At 38.9% G+C, this 17,169-nt stretch overlaps 1 protein-coding gene across 4 annotated transcripts in view; it reads right to left on the bottom strand.

Annotated features, from left to right (window-relative positions):
- tbc1d23 (TBC1 domain family member 23) overlaps positions 1-17,169 on the bottom strand; it is a 65,839-nt gene that overhangs the window by 24,118 nt on the left and 24,552 nt on the right. For all 4 annotated transcript variants that reach the window (XM_033032632.1, XM_033032628.1, XM_033032631.1 and 1 more), the window contains exons 5-12: positions 14,746-14,869; positions 11,247-11,371; positions 9,983-10,029; positions 6,769-6,872; positions 4,356-4,478; positions 3,436-3,528; positions 2,426-2,596; positions 573-615 (exon numbers count right to left, since the gene is read on the bottom strand). In XM_033032632.1, coding sequence (XP_032888523.1) covers positions 573-615; positions 2,426-2,596; positions 3,436-3,528; positions 4,356-4,478; positions 6,769-6,872; positions 9,983-10,029; positions 11,247-11,371; positions 14,746-14,869 — 830 coding nt within the window. The remainder of the gene's footprint in view (positions 1-572; positions 616-2,425; positions 2,597-3,435; positions 3,529-4,355; positions 4,479-6,768; positions 6,873-9,982; positions 10,030-11,246; positions 11,372-14,745; positions 14,870-17,169) is intronic.

The raw sequence follows: 17,169 nt of genomic DNA on the forward strand, positions 1-17,169 counted from the left end.
TATGGTGACAAAAGTTGAAAGCACATGATAACTAAAATTAAAAAAAATAATGAAGTGACTGCTGAATAGCATCGTCATAAAACTGACAAAATTTGTGAACACAATAGCTATAGATTAGTTTGGTCCACATCGACCAACGATCATCACCCATTCACACTAATTTTAGATTATCCCACTTTCTCATCTACTTACTACACACTGGAGGCAATTTACAGAGGCCAATTAACCTACACATAAATATTTTTTTAATTGCACAATTTCTGTAGTAACATAATCAAAACAGCAGTGTTGAAGCCGATAGATTGATTACAAAGAATGAAGCATGAATGGAACCAGAATGAGCAATTTTTGGCCAATCAATCTAAAATGGAAATGTATGCACAAAATACTTGGCAAGAATATCTTGAATATTTATATATATATTTCCAATCAAATTAAATTATGGAGCAGGATTGGGATGTGCTTTTGTCAATAAAGTGGGAATTTGATCAATAACTTCAGTACTTCATTGCAGTATCAATTTGATTTGCTGTTGAATAAAATGAAGTAATAATCAGATTTTGAGAACTTACCCATGAAACCTCCTCTTGCAATACTAACATATTCTTTGTTTTTCTAGAGTAGAACAGAAATATTTAAATAACATTTAAATATTGAGCATAATCATAACATACATACAGTGCCATCCATAATGTTTGGGACAAAGACCCTTCATCTATTTATTTGCCTCTGCACTCCTTAATTTGAGATTTGTAATAGAAAAAAAATCACATGTGGTTAAAGTGCACATTGTCAGATTTTATTAAAGGGTATTATTTATACATTTTGGTTTCACCATGTAGAAATTACAGCTGTGTTTATACATAGTCCCTCCATTTCAGGGCACCACAATGTGTGGGACATATGGTGTTTGTAATTGCTCAGGTGCCTCCTTAATGCAGGTATGAGGGCTCTCAGCACCTAAACCTTTATTGCTGTTTATCAACATGAGGACCAAAGTTGTGCCAATGAAAATCAAACAAGCCATTATGAGACTGAGAAACAAGAATAAAACTGTTAGAGACATCAGCCAAACCCTAGGCTTACCAAAATCAACTGTTTGCAACATCATTAAGAAGAAAGAGAGCACTGGTGAGCTTATTAATCGCAAAGGGGCTGGCAGGTCAAGGAAGACCTCCACAGCTGATGACAGAAGAATTCTCTCTATAATAAAGAAAAATCCCCAAACACCTGTCCGACAGATCAGAAACGCTCTTCAGGAGTCAGGTGTGGAGTTGTCAATGACCACTGTCCACAGAAGACTTCATGAACAGAAATACAGAGGATACACTGGAAGATGCAAACCATTGGTTAGCCTCAAAATAGGATGGCGAGGTTACAGTTTGCCAAGAAGTACTTAAAAGAGTAACCACATTTCTGGAAAAAGGTCTTGTGGACAGATGTGGCAAAGATTAACGTATATCAGAGTGATGGCAAGAGCAAAGTATGGAGGAGAAAAGGAACTGCTCAAGATCCAAAGCATACCACCTCATCTGTGAAACAGTGGTGGGGGTGTTATGGCCTGGGCATGTATGGCTGCTGAAGGTACTGGCTCAGTTTATTGATGATACAACTGCTGATAGTAATAGTATAATGAATTCTGAAGTGTATAGACACATCCTATCTGCTCAAGTTCAAACAAATGCCTCAAAACTCATTGGCCGGCAGTTCATTCTACAGCAAGACAATGATCCCAAACATACTACTAAAGCAACAAAGGAGTTTTTCAAAGCAAAAAAAATGGTAAATTCTTGAGTGACCGTCAATCGCCCGATCAGAACCCAATTGAGCATGCCTTTTATATGCTGGAGATTAAACTGAAGGGGACTAGCCCCCAAAACAAGCATAAGCTAAAGATGGCTGCAATACAGGCCTGGCAGAGCAAAGGGTCTGATTCAGTCTGAAGGGTCTCGACCCGAAAGGTCACCCATTCCATCTCTCCAGAGATGCTGCCTGTCTCGCTGAGTTACTCCAGCATTTTGTGTCTACCTTTGATTTAAACCAGCATTGCAGTTCTTTCCTACACTTTTGTTACTGTTGCATATTTGAATATCAAGCATATGCAGGGTCCGAAAAGGGTCAAAGGCAAGCATTTTACTATATTTTATCATTTGTAAAAAGAACCGTAAGATGCAAACAGAAACATTTCTTCCTTGAAAATATTTTCTGATGTACACTTACAAGGCTTCCTGAAATATCAGGGTCACCTGTGTATATATTCTGCACAATGAAAATTTCATTCTCAATAAGTTTTTTTTATACTCAACATATTTATACAACCTGGTTGTTTTGCAAAGGTAAAATATAAATTCTTAAAACATTGCATGGACTTTGAATTTTACATTTCCTGTATGATCAGGATGTCTATGACCATGTTATATCACACCTGAAGAAAGTGGGCCAGCACCATGTTCATGTACATATCTTCCTCCTCTCTGCCACTTCCCATGAAGCACAGATGTTCACCACTTGCTACTGATCCAGACTCTATGGACTGTTTCTGTGCTTCCAAAAGAGATTTAACCGAAAGTGCAAACTCTGCAGGGTTTTGTAACATCTGTGGAGAATTATAAAAGTTACAAGACACTTTGCAATATATTTACGAACACATTTCAGATTGCGGTGCATTTTACATAAAAATGAAAATGAGTCCAAAAATTTATACAAAACATATTTGAATTGTGGTTGCGTTAATTTCAGGTTTCCTTTATGAAGCTTAAGAAAATGACTAATTTTTACGAAGTTCTTTGGGAAAATCACCATCCATTGATAATACCTTTGTGATCTCAAATAACTCTGAAATGCATATAATTATTTTTTATAAACAGATTTACCGCTTTTGCTCAACTACCATATACTCAAATGAAAAACAAAAATCCAGTTTATAGGCTTGCTAGTCATATGCCCACTGCCTTTACGCTGTATTTATATTATCCATCCTCAACATATTAAAAATTGAAGCAGACATTTTGCCTGAAATAAAATTCAGTTTAGCACTGAGATCGTTTCCTTAACTTGATGATCAAAACCAGGAAATAATTCCTCTTGAGCCAATTGTCCAAAACAGTACAAAATGTCCCAACAGAACCTTACTAAGGATCAATGAGGTTTAATTTTTTAATTTAGAACTGTCCTAGTCCATATGTGTATGTGCTGATTCATGGAATTTCCAAAGGTTCCTTTAAAAGCTCCTTCCAAACTTTCCAGTAACAGAGCCCCTGCGTGAAATCTAATGGAACTTGAACCTGCAAGGCAGGCAAATATCTCACATTGTCTAGAAACTCCCAATAAGGAATCCAAAAATAAAACACAATAAATCTCCCCATATTAAACAACCTTCGTACATGTATGCTATAAATACATTTATCCAATACTTTACATTTAGCTTTCACTTACCAGGTCTGAATCCAAATGAAACGCTGTAGACAGGTGTCCAGCATTATATTGTTCTGCAGGTCGACAATCCACTACAAAGAACCGAACACCGTCCTGTAATGAGGAAAAAAAGGCGAATAGCAAACATACTGGATGTATCTACAAGTGTAGTGATGTAAAGTTACTTACTATATACTAAAGAATCCCAATACTAAATTACGCCATCTTTTTATCTAAACATTCTTATTTCTGAGGAAAGATCATTGAGTCACGAGGAAAGAGCATTGAGTCACGAGGAAAGATCATTGAGTAACTTTGCTTCTCTCCCCACTGATGTTGCTGAACCAGAGTGGTACCAGCATTTACTGTTTCATAGTTCCATTGTATTTTTATAATATTGATATCTCAATGCAATCTTGTCAAACTATCACATCATCCTGCAACTGTAAAGCAAATATCTAATCGGAGGTTAATAAAGCTGTTGTAAATTTCTAATCCAACAAAACTATTGCCTTTCATCTATGTGTGGTAATGCAAAACTGAATACAATTATGGTTTAGGACGAGATGAAATGTTTGTGGTTGTGAAGAATCTGTTTTCATTTAAACAAGTGAGGTCATTAAATAAAAAATATACAATCAAACAGCAAGAATGATGCATCATCTTTTGATGTTTTGTACCATCAAACTATAATGAATAGATTTCTTTTGAACAGCAGTTTCTGCAATGATTCTGGCATTCCAATTAATGTCTGCTTAACCTATCTTTTGCTTTTTTTAATTGTTCCATTTACTTTTACATATCATCATAATCTCTTTTGATATTTGCACAAGCACCTTCAGTACTATCTGACCTTCCCTTTTGTTCTTTCCTCCCTTACTCACTAACACTATTCAATTATTTTGTTTAAATATGCTGGCCAGTTTAATTTTAGATCTTACCCCTTGAAGTTGATTTGCCTGTAGTATTTCTGATACCGAAACAGGCAAGCATAACGCTTGGCTTAGATCCATCTCATCATCCCTCAGGCCCAGCAGATTACTTCCGAACAGATTTTGGTTATCCTGCAAACATTTTAAATGTTTAAATTAACAATCGCTGTCAACAGCTATACAGCAATAGTTGTGCAGCTGCTAAAAATATTAGCAATTGAACTGGAGGTCGTATAGAACATAAGATTCACAAAAAAACACTGGAAAAGTGAAAACAACTTAAACTTTGGAGATTACAAATCAAGATGCAAGGAAGACTTCCACTTTCCTTAAAAATGTTGCTATTCGATAAAAGAAAGTGTCCAATTCTTTATTAGTCATTTGTTATGAATTTTGATGTTTATTAAGATGAGGGAAGTCAGGGCAGAAAAATAATGATTTAATTTCACTTTTTGAATTTGTGGTCAGAACAAGGTAGTTAAAGGTGAGATATAGAATAAAGCTCTGTTTTGCAGTACCCCAATAACAGGCATTTGCAACAACACTCAGTATCTGTCTTGGCTCAGCAGAATCCTTACTTTTGAGTAATAGTTGTAGGTTCTCCAGAGATACCAGCACATGATCCAAGTTCTTAGCTTAATGGAATCACGAGGGAAGTGTTGCATGATCTATCGGCTGAAACTATAGAGATAAAAAAATCCATGATTCTATCTTAGACATTGGAGATGGATTTTATCCATATGGAGGAGTTTTCTTAGCCAGATTTCATTGCCACAGATGGTGGAGGGTGCCAAGTCATCGGGTACTTTTAAAGTGGGGATTGATAGGATCTTGATTAGTAAGAGTGTCAAAGGTTTTGGAGAGGCAGGAGAATGAGGTTGAGAGGGAAAAATAGATCAGCCGCGATCAAATGGTGGAGCAGACACGATGGGCCAAATTGCCTAATTTGCTCTTATGTCTTATGAGCTTATCAGCATCTGCCCTGCAAAACATTATCAAGTTTTTTCTGGAAATGTGGTTCATTTTTTATAGGATCATGCTCTATGCATACTGACAGAAAAATCAAATCTAACAGAGTCTATTTTAAAAGTAATCCAGTAGCTAAAATACATGCTAAAACAAAATAGAAAAGTGTTCTTTTAACCTAATCCAATGCTAATAATCTGCCTATCTCTTGTATAATTTAATCCTCGCAAAATTATTGACCTGCTAATATGGTTCAAAATTAGTGATGTTCTGTTACATGGGAGTGCACTTAAGATTTGGCTTCAGATTCCACATGATTCAAGGCTGCTGTGAATGACAAAAAGTTCAGCTGCATGACTCCGAGCCACATGAGAGAGACAAGGATTTTCTAATGAAGAACATTAAATAACCATTGAAAATTGTCTTCAAACCGTGAGGTTACGATATACAAATTACTTTATTCCCTATACATTACTTATTTTATATGAAACTATGCTCGCCTTTTCTTCTCCCCATGAGCCATCCAAGTCTCCACAATGGTTCTAATCATTACCTAAGGATTGGCTGTAATGGGAGCAGTCATTGATCCTCTACAACTGGAAAACACAAAGACACCAAATACAAAATATAGTTTGACAGATGAATTTATCCAAGAAGGTTTACCATGATAGAGCTACACTTGTCCATGTCCCACGGCAATGAGAGGCACATGCATGGTTCGGGTTCAAAATAGTAGTGAGAGCATTTATCTGAGGGTAAAAAATTAGAAAAGGGTGGAGAGGAAAAAGGAGAATTAGGGTGGAAAATGACAAAGAGAAGTGATTGGAAGTGGACGTGTGTTTGAGACGATGGGAGTAGCAAAGCAAATCGAGGTGGTAAAGTTAAACAGGTAGCACGTTTGCATGGAGGCAAAAGATAAGAAGGGAATGTGGGCAATCTTGGGGAGAATTGTTTAATTATATTCTTGCTGGGAGAGAGAGAAAATTGTAAATGTAATGGAAGATAAGAGGAACAACCTAAGATGCTTGAAGTACCAAAGGAGACAGAGGGCACACTCCAGTTTGATTTACAGTTGACATCCATGTCTGCATTACAATGGTCTCCGATCTTTTGATATCAGCTTATCATTTCTCATATTTTGGCTTTAGATGAAAGCATGGCCCACTTTCTCAAACAAACTCAAGATACTTTTGTTGTGATGGAAAGCATTTTGCATTTTAACTCTGGTTAATTTTAAACATAGTAAAAACATCTTGTTTTCCCATATTCTTATATTTTCAAATAGTTTGCAGATTGAAAAGTGCAAACTATTGGTTTAACGTTTATGCTTTCTTTCTTTTACAAAAAACATGCACATTATTTGAAGGAAATCTGCCTTACTTGAATCTTGTTTGTATCCTTAGTTGACATTTACCTATCAAAAGCCCACATTACTTGATTTTCAAAATGATTGTACCTTTCGGAAAGAAGCAGGCGTTCTGGCATGATAATACAGAGCCAAGGAATACAGATCTTCTACATCTTCCGTTTCCAGGTTGCATGGAACATTTTCAAGTGAACCTGAAATTTAAGCATAGTGCAATGATCTCACACATTCGGACAACAAAAAAGGAAAAGGATAAACCAACACGAATATCCGTACAACAATGGGGTTTTGTAGTGATGTGGACCTATTGATGTCACACCGGCATGAACCAAACAAACAATGTAATAAATACATTTGCATTGGCCTTAATTATAAATCAAGAGAGGTACTGCTTAAGTCTACTTAAATATTTATGGCATACACCTGGCAGATTTCATACATATTCATTGCAACAGTTGAATCAGCAGCTCAAAATTTCAATCATAAAACAAATAATTAAAGACAACTCAAAAATAGATTTAAAAAAGTTTTAAAGTACCTATTCGTAAAATTAAAAAAAATACTTGCAGGGAGTTAACAATTTTAAGCTTGAACTTCTTCTGAAGTAACTGACAGGAAAAATAGTGGAGACACAAGAGAATACAGATGCTGGAATCTTGTGCAAAAACCAAACTGCTGGAAGAAAGTGCTGGAGTAACTCAACGGGTTAGGGATCATCCCTGGAGAACATGGATAGGTGACGTTTCTGTTTGGGTCTAATTAGGAGAACCATCAAATTACTTAAATTTACTTAATGCATGGGGTAGTGTTATCGGCAAAAAGCATCCCTTAGCTTTGGACGAATGAATTTCACCAGTCGACTCAACATTGAGTCCATTAGCGTTGCAACGGGAAGCTTCCATATTTGATCCCCAACGTTTTCTTCTGATTTTCATGATGCAATGTGCTGGTGTGAAACAAGGTGACCACACACCACAGAGTTGCTGGCTGAAAATAAGTGCAGTCAGATGCATTTACTCACCATTACATTCCACACAGCCGATTTCACGTGGAAAGTGTCCATTTGACCTAATCCTGTTGTGGCAGCTCTGTACAATTGCAATCCAGTTAATCTTTCTATCTTACACTTTTCCTGCAGCCCTGCAAATTATATCCTTTCAAAGACATATCCAGCTCTCATTTAAACATCACAACTAAATCTGCCTTCAATACACCCCAGTAGTTCTTTCCAGATTCTAAATTCCTTTCCTCAAGACACTTCAAATCTTATATCAATTTCATTCATTCAACATCCTCTCCGTCTTGAAGCCCCCACCAGCTTTTCTCTGTCAACTATGGATCCTTCGTAATCCCTTCTCAATCCCCTCTGTTCCAAGGAGAACCCCGCCAGCATCTTCAGTCTGAGCACGTAACTAAAGTCCTTCATCCCAGAAGCCATAGGGGGAAATACAGGTTTGACTCGTTACAATTTCTGGCCAACATGATTTAAAAGCAAGTCTAAAATTGAAATCACGCATCGATCTAAAGAAAACTACTTTCAATATCTCCCTGTAGAAGAGCTAAACCTGTATTATGCAGACAGCTAATAACAGGTCAGCATCATGTGAATAATTCTCTGCCTCAGCAATTAGCCGATCAATGACACTCAAAGGAAACATTCTGGCAAAAGTCTGAAAATAATTTGCATGATAGTCAAACCATTAATGCTGTGACAAATCAGCAAATTGCAGAAGAAACAGTGCTCGAAGTACAAGTGTAATAGAAAACTAGTTCTATACTCATAATACAATGCAAGGGAAAATATACTAAACAGAAATTCATCTCTCTTAAAGCACCACAAAATTCTGAACATTTCCTATTTTAGTCGCTGGTGTGACATCAACTGGCTTAATTTCTCCACACCCATTGTCCAATCCAATCTCACCCTCTCTGAATGCACAGTCCTCAGTTCATTCAATAACAATCCAAATATTAAAACCCACCAATAAGGGAGGCGCCGTTTTAATTTGGCAGACTGATCTCTACCATGCCGAGGCCAGATACCAACTCTTGGACACCTCTTCGTACCTACCACTTGATCATGGTCCTACAGACGAACACCAGGTCATCCTCTTCCAAACTGTTGCCGATTTCATCACCTCTGATTTCCAGAATTCACACACAGGCCACAGTTTAAGAATAAGGAGTAGGCCATTTAGGACTGAGATGAGGAAAAACTTTGTCACCCAGAGAGTTGTGAATCTGTGGATTTCTCTGCTACAGAAGGCAGTGGAGGCCAATTTACTGGATGTTTTCAAGAGAGAGTTAGATTTAGCTCTTAGGGCCAAAGGAATCAAGGGATATGGAGAAAAGGCAGCAAAGGGGTACTGATTTTAGATGATCAGCCATGATCATATTGAATGGCTGTGCTTGCTCGAAGGGCCGAATGGCCTACTCCTGCACCTATTTTTCTATGTTTCTATGATCTTCTCCCCACAGCCTCCAACCATACAGATCCACAGCCCTGTATTCCCTGCATCAATCTCCTTCCCAAAATACACAAACGTTATTGCCCCGGCAGACTCAATTGTTCCTGCCTGCTCCTGCTCCATAGAACACATCTCCAAATACCTTGATTCCAGCTTATCCCCCAGCCAGTCCCTTCCGACCTACATCCAACGCACCTCACGTGCCCTTCAACTCTTTGATAATTTTCAATTCCTAGGCCATTATTACCTCATCTTTCTTCGTTACGACATTATTACCTCATATTACTTCGGGACGACAGATGGCACAATGGGCTAAGTGTTCGGCTGGCAACCGAAAGGTAGCCGGTTCGAATCCCGCTTGGAGTGCATACTGTCGTTGTGTCCTTGGGCAAGACACTTCACCCACCTTTGCCCGTGTGTGAATGTGTGTGAGTGATTGGTGGTGGTCGGAGGGGCCGTAGGCGCAGAATGGCAGCCACGCTTCCGTCAGTCTGCCCCAGGGCAGCTGTGGCTACAGAAGTAGCTTACCACCACCGAGCGTGACTGAGGAGTGAATGAATAATGCGATGTAAAGCGCCTTGAGTATTAGAAAGGCGCTATATAAATCCCATCCATTATTATTATTATTATCTTTTACCATAAACGTCCATCCCCTTTACACCTCCTTTACCTAGCAATACCTATCCATGTTTTTCTGAGATGCTGGCTGTCCCGCTGAGTTATTCTAACACTTTGTGTCTTTTATACGCATGATTTAAAAAAATTACATAGTATATTAGATTTATAGTTTGAATATGCAAGTTTAATTCAGAAAAACTTTAATTGGGCATACTTACGAATGAGTTCCTCCTTACATTCTACTTCTTGGGATAATGCAATCTCTCTGGGGGAAAAAGGGAGGGTTTGTAAATTAGCAGATTGAATGTAACATTGAGCACTGTAAATATACAGAGGAGCTTTGTGGAAATGTCATGTTTCTGACTAATATTACTGCTTCTGCTTATATATTACGCTTAATGGAATGGAATGTCCAAAGGCACCAGAGAAAATTAAACAAAATCTGACACCAAATCTGAATGTATCATATGTTGATAGAATGGAGCGGCTGGGCTTGTATTCTCTGGAATTTAGAAGGATGAGAGGGAATCCTATTGAAACATATAAGATTATTAAGCGATTGGGCACGCTAGAGGCAGGAAACATTTTCCTGATGTTGGGGGAGTCCAGAACCAGGGGCCACAGTTTAAGATTAAGGGGTAGGCCATTTAGAACAGAGATTAGGAAATACTTTTTCATCCAAAGAGTTGTGAATCTGTGGAATTCTCTGCCTCAGAAGGCAGTGGAGGCCAATTCCCTGCATGCTTTCAAGAGAGAGTTAGATAGAGCTCTAAAGATAGCGGAGTCAGGGATATGGTGAGAAGGCAGGAACGGGGTACTGAATGTGGATGATCAGCCATGATCACAGTGAATGGCGGTGCTGGCTCAAAGGGCCAAATTGGGAACAAAGAAGAAGACCTTCGTCTATTGTCTATTAGGAGATATTAAGGAGCAGTAGTAAAGGAGGAAACACATAAAGAGATTCAGAATTCTATAATTTGGGCCAAGGCAGGCAAACTGATGGATGCCAACAGTGCATTGCATTGCAAATCATGGAGAGAAAACACATTAAAAAAAAATATTTTTCATCAGTGTATCTTCTTTAATATAGAAATTTTAACAATGCCTTACGGTGAAAAAGATTAAATTTAAGGACCAATGGGAAGCTTCAAGTGTACACAAATTATGTGGCTCAACATAAGGACAATATTCAGAATTAAGATGAATCAAATTTAAAATTAGTCTGTAATTTTCAATATAATAATTTGCTATAAGTAGATAATACTTAATGCATTGCTTTAAATTGAAACTAATAATGTAATGTATATATAGGAATTAAGAAATGTATGCAAGTCAAATACTCCTTTATAATAAAGAAGTTTAAAGTGCAAATCAAAATCAACTAGAAACAGCAGTTTTATACCAATATGGCATTACAAATATCCAAATGTAAAGTGAGCCTAATCATAACAATTAATTTTTTTTTTTTTTAAAGTCACTTACTTTGCATTAACTAGAATGACTAACATGAGGAAGAAAATTAGGAAAGGGTCTGCTTGCTGTAGATACACATCCCACATCAGTTGGGCAACATCTCCTGTACAGCAACCTGCAAATAGGCTTGCTCCCTTCAGAAACATATAGAAAAGGTAGAAGTAAAAGTGTTCCATAAATTAAACTGAAAGTTAATCATAGCTTCTTGGCAACACATGCTCATTTAAAAATGCTTTTTAAAGAAAATAATGGATTGTGCGTTGTATTTTTATCAGGTATAAGCCATAAATTAAGTGAAATAAGTTTAAGACATCTCTGACTAATTACACGACAACATTGTAATACTCCATTTTTTGGATTACTTAATTCATCTAGCCAGATTCAAAAGTCTTACGGCAATTCACCATTGTATTCAGCACAAAAGATTAATGCACTATTTAAGACATACCACTTCCTATATTATAAAGTATAATGTATGAACATCACAATGAATATCTTTTAAAATGCATTTGAAAATATATTTTAGTTGTGAAAACAAAGTACCCAATTTTAGAATAGTTTGTCAAAGTGTTATAGCCAAGACAATAGTTCCAATACAGGAAGGGGGGGGGGGGGTTGAGGTATTTAACAAATGCCCCACAGAAAATATTTTTTTCTTCAAGTCACTATTAGAATTTATTGAATATAAATTGCAATACAATTATTCTATTAAAACATATTATGAAAGCAGTGGATAAATTCTGGATTCAATGTGGGCCATAAAAATATCACAAACCCCCTGCTGGACCTTCTGCAGTTTGCATACCGGGCCAACAGATCAGTGGATAACGCAGTCAACCCAGGCCTGCACTTCATCCTCCAGCACCTAGACCGCCAGGGGACCTATGGAAGGATTTTGTTTGTGGATTTTAGCTCTGCATTCAACACCATTGTGCCAGAGTTACTACACTCCAAACTCTCCCAGTTGACTGTGCCTGAACCCCTCTGTCAGTGTATCACCAACATCCTGACAGGCAGGATGCAGCATGTGAGGCTGGGAAAGCACATCTCAGACCCGCAGACCCTCAGCACAGGAGCACCGCAAGACTGCATTATCTCCCCTCCCCTTTACTCTCTCTACACCAATGACTGCACCTCCACAGATTCCTCTGTGAAGCTTCTCAAGTTTGCGGATGACACAACCTGATTAGACCGATCCGGGATGGGGAAGAATCTACCTACAGACAGGAAGTGACACAGCTGGTGTCCTGGTGCCTTTGTAACAACCCAGATCTCATTTCTCTTAAGACAGTGGAATTGATAGTAGACTTTAGGAGAACTCCCCCTCCCCTCACCATCAACAACACCACAGTCACATCTGTGGAGTCTATTAAGTTCCTTGGGACCATCATCTCCAAGGACCTTAAATGGGGTGCCACCATCGACTCCAGTCAAAAAGGCCCAACAGAGGGTACTTCCTGCGGCAGCTGAGGAAACACAATCTGCCACAGGCAATGATGGTCCAATTCTATACCGCCATCGTAGAGTCTGTCCTCACCTTCTCCGTCATGACCAGGTTTGGCACCAAGCACGACATCCGGAGGTTGCAGCAAATCGTTCGATCAGCTGAGAAGCTTGTTGGCTGCAACCTTCCCCTCATTGACGAACTGTACACTGCAAGGGCCAGGAAGCGAGCGGGTAAGATCATCTCTGACCCCTCTCACCCTGGCCACAAACTCTTTGATTCACATCCCTCTGGAAGGCGACTCCGGACTGTCAAAGCCGACACGGCCAGACATAAAAACAGGTTTTTACCATGAGCAGTAGCTCTACACAATAAACAAAAGTCTGTAGCCTCCTTTTGCTCTGATATTTTATTTCATTCACATGTTTAACCTATAATGTTTTATTCTTAATGTTTTAATGTATTAATGTCAATTGTTTACTGTATGTCGTGTTGTTACTTGCAAGTGAAGCACCAAGGCAAATTCCTTGTATGTGTATATACTTGGCCAATAAACTTATTCATTCATTCATTAAAAAAACCAAAATTCATAATTTCTCATTTTTAATTATCTACGTTCAAAATATGTCACCCACCCACCCAGCAAATTATTAAGTTAGAAAATCATAAACTGTAGTAAATGAATTGTCACAAAATTATACCAAAACAATTTGAGGGGTAAAATTTCCCATTTCAAAAATTCATTCATTTCCAATATTTGTCTGACTTACTGCAGAAGATATTCAGCATGATGTTGCCTGGAATGGGGATCCAGAGATTGGATCGGCTGAGTTTATTCTCAATGGAAAGTAGGATGCTGGGCTTTACAAAATTATGGCTTAGAAATATAAAGAATGAGGGCTAGGACAGATTGGCTGAATCTATTTTGCAAGAAAGGGAGGATTTGCACAAAAGGGGACAGGTGTAGGTAAGACAGCATAAATTCAAAAGAGATCTGAAAGGCAAGTTTCCACACAAAGAGTGGTGAATATTTGGAATGAATTGCAAGAGGACGTATTGGTGACAGATATTGTTGCAATGGTTTAAAGGCATTTGGACATGTACTCGGATTGGAAAAAAAAGAGGAAGAGAAGCCTAATGCCAGCAAACAGGATTAGCATAGAAACATAGAAATTAGGTGCAGGAGTAGGCCATTCGGCCCTTCGAGCCTGCACCGCCATTCAATATGATCATGGCTGATCATCCAACTCAGTATCCCGTACCTGCCTTCTCTCCATACCCTCTGATCCCCTTAGCCACAAGGGCCACATCTAACTCCCTCTTAAATATAGCCAATGAACTGGCCTCGACTACCCTCTGTGGCATGGAGTTCCAGAGATTCACCACTCTCTGTGTGAAAAAAGTTCTTCTCATCTCGGTTTTAAAGGATTTCCCCCTTATCCTTAAGCTGTGACCCGTTGTCCTGGACTTCCCCAACATCGGGAGCAATCTTCCTGCATCTAGCCTGTCCAACCCCTTAAGAATTTTGTAAGTTTCTATAAGATCCCCTCTCAATCTCCTAAATTCTAGAGAGTATAAACCAAGTCTATCCAGTCTTTCTTCATAAGACAGTCCTGACATCCCAGGAATCAGTCTGGTGAACCTTCTCTGCACTCCCTCTATGGCAATAATGTCCTTCCTCAGATTTGGAGACCAAAACTGTACGCAATACTCCAGGTGTGGTCTCACCAAGACCCTGTACAACTGCAGTAGAACCTCCCTGCTCCTATACTCAAATCCTTTTGCTATGACTAAGCATGTCACAGACTAAGCATGTCACAGAGTTTTGCTCAAGCATGACATTAGGGTGGCTGTAAGGACCCGTTTCTGTGCTGTAAGATTCTGTGATGTTGGGAACCTAGATTGAAAAACAAATTCATTTAATTGAATTCTATCAAAAACATCAGCTTTTGTGGAGATGCATCTTCCATGAATTTAAGTAATTATGATACATAGTTAACAGGAATAGATTATATGAGATACTATCATTGATAGCAACAATTTTGTTTCAAAGATAATATTTACCCAGCTTATCGCATAGGAGTCTGGAGTTATCTTCTTTGTGTCAAGAAAAGAACAAAGCTCTGGCTCATGATACTGTAGCAGTAGCCTGAAGAGATGGAATGGTCGACCACGGGGAACAAAATCCCTGTAAATTACAGCATTCCAGTTTCAAAAACAAATCAAAGTTCAATTTAGCACATGGTTAATTATGCCAGCTGGACTTCTGAAAATACAGGACATGTGATTCGTTCAATCCTAAACAAAGCAATTAAATATTCTAAAATGCTGGAAAAATAATAAGCATTGTAAGGCAGAATGGGTGACTGCACTGGTGCTGTCTCCAACACCTGTGCAATCCGATTACCGTCGGTAATAATTTTCACTCTGCTCTTACATCGTCCATCTGTGGAGAGTTTTGGGTTGGGACCCTTCTTCAGACTACTTCAACATAGACAGTATGAGATAGTGACCAGAACATTCCCTCCACAGATTCTTGCTGACCTGCTGAGTTCCTCTAGCACTTTCTGTTTTGCTCAAGATTTCCTCATCTAGTGTCTTCTGTTCCCTTAATCCGTATTTGACTTTGCCCTTCTCCCATTTGAAATTTCTTTCATCACAGGGAGTTCTCTTGGTTGCACAGAATTGAACAGAATCCTTTGTATGAAGTTGGGTGGATGGAGGTCATCCACCCAACTGCAGACAAAGGATTCTGATCAATTCTGAGTTTGCCAATGTTTTTGTATTTGTTCTGTTGATGAAACACAAGCGCTTCTGAGGCCTTTCCTTTTCCTTCACTGTAACTCTCATTGTTGGCTGTCAACTTGTGCGTTCCATTTTCCACACATCTGCTCCAACCCCCTCATCTCCCACCTAGAGCAATATTAGTAGCCTTTATTCTCACCAACAATTTCATTAGTTTCCGCATTGATTAGATCACCCATCCTACACACGTTTCAGCACCTTCAACCCAGTGCCATTGTCTTACTTATTATTTCCTCTGCTTTCAGGTTCCAAAGGATTTTTTTTCCAAACACACCAATTCATTCTTTTATCTCCAACAAAAACCCATTCTCTTTGTCTCAGCACCTTCCCAGGCAATTACTGGACATGCAACATCTGTTCTTTACCTCTTTTCTTCCCTCTATTCAGGGACCCAAATATTCCATTCAGATTAAACAAAAAAAAGCTTACATTTCTTCCAATTTATCATATCCCCTCTACATTAGAGACATCAAGTGCTGATTGGCTTTACAGAACATCTCCATGCGTGCATACAAGGACGACTGAGTTACGGGTTGCCTTAAGCTTTATACCCCACTTTATCTTTGGCCTCTGATATTGATCTATAAAGCCAATCTATAAGGTCAATTTTCCAACTAAGCATGTCACAGAGTTCAGCGCTCAACATTGAATACAACAATTTGAGGTAACCAACCTTTCAGTTTGGATCAGAACTGGCAAAATCAACTTGGAACATTATTTCAATTTTTGTCCACACAGAACTGACACAAACTGCTGGAGTAACTCAGCGGGTCAGGCAGAATTCATGGAGAACACAAATATGCGTTGTTTTAGGTCAGAACCCTTCTTCAGTCTGAAGATGGGTTCCGAACCGAAAGGTCACCTATCCATGTTCTCCAGGGGCGCTACCTGACCTGCTGTATTACTCCAGCATCTTTCTATCTATCATCTAAACTAGCATCTGCAGTTCCTTATTACTGCAAAGAGAGAAGTTTTGATACAACATTACAGGACACTGCTGTGACCACACACGGAGCACAGCGTGCAATATTTATTTATCTCTATGTTTAAGGAAGGACATGCTTGCAATTAGGCAGTGCAGAGACATTTCAGTGGGTTGACTCATCAACCCTTCAAGTGAAGGGTTGCTTGATCTTCATATCTGTGGTAACAACAGAGGATAATTATTCATTGAGGACTTTGCCCATCTCCTGCAGTTGCAAGAATGTCCTTCCTCAAATTAGGGGACCAAAACTGGAGTATTGTGTGCAGTTTTGGTTCCCTAATTTGAGGAAGGACATTCTTGCTATTGAGGGAGTGCAGCGTAGGTTTATAAGGTTAATTCCCGGGATGGCGGGACTGTCATATGCTGAGAGAATGGAGCGGCTGGGCTTGTACACTCTGGAGTTTAGAAGGATGAGAGGGAATCTTATTGAAACATATAAGATTGTTAAGGGTTTGGACACGCTAAAGGCAGGAAACATGTTCCCAAAGTTGGGGGAGTCATGGGCCACAGTTTAAGAATAAGGGGTAAGCCATTTAGAACGGAGAAGAGGAAACACCTTTTCTCGCAGAGAGTTGTGAGTCTGTGGAATTCTCCGCCTCAGAGAGCGGTGGAGGCCAGTTCTCTGGATACTTTCAAGAGAGAGCTAGATAGGGCTCTTAAAGATAGCGGAGTCAGGGGATATGGGGAGAAGGCAGGAA

This window comes from Amblyraja radiata, chromosome 14, assembly GCF_010909765.2.
Source record: "Amblyraja radiata isolate CabotCenter1 chromosome 14, sAmbRad1.1.pri, whole genome shotgun sequence".
Taxonomy (NCBI): domain Eukaryota; kingdom Metazoa; phylum Chordata; class Chondrichthyes; order Rajiformes; family Rajidae; genus Amblyraja; species Amblyraja radiata.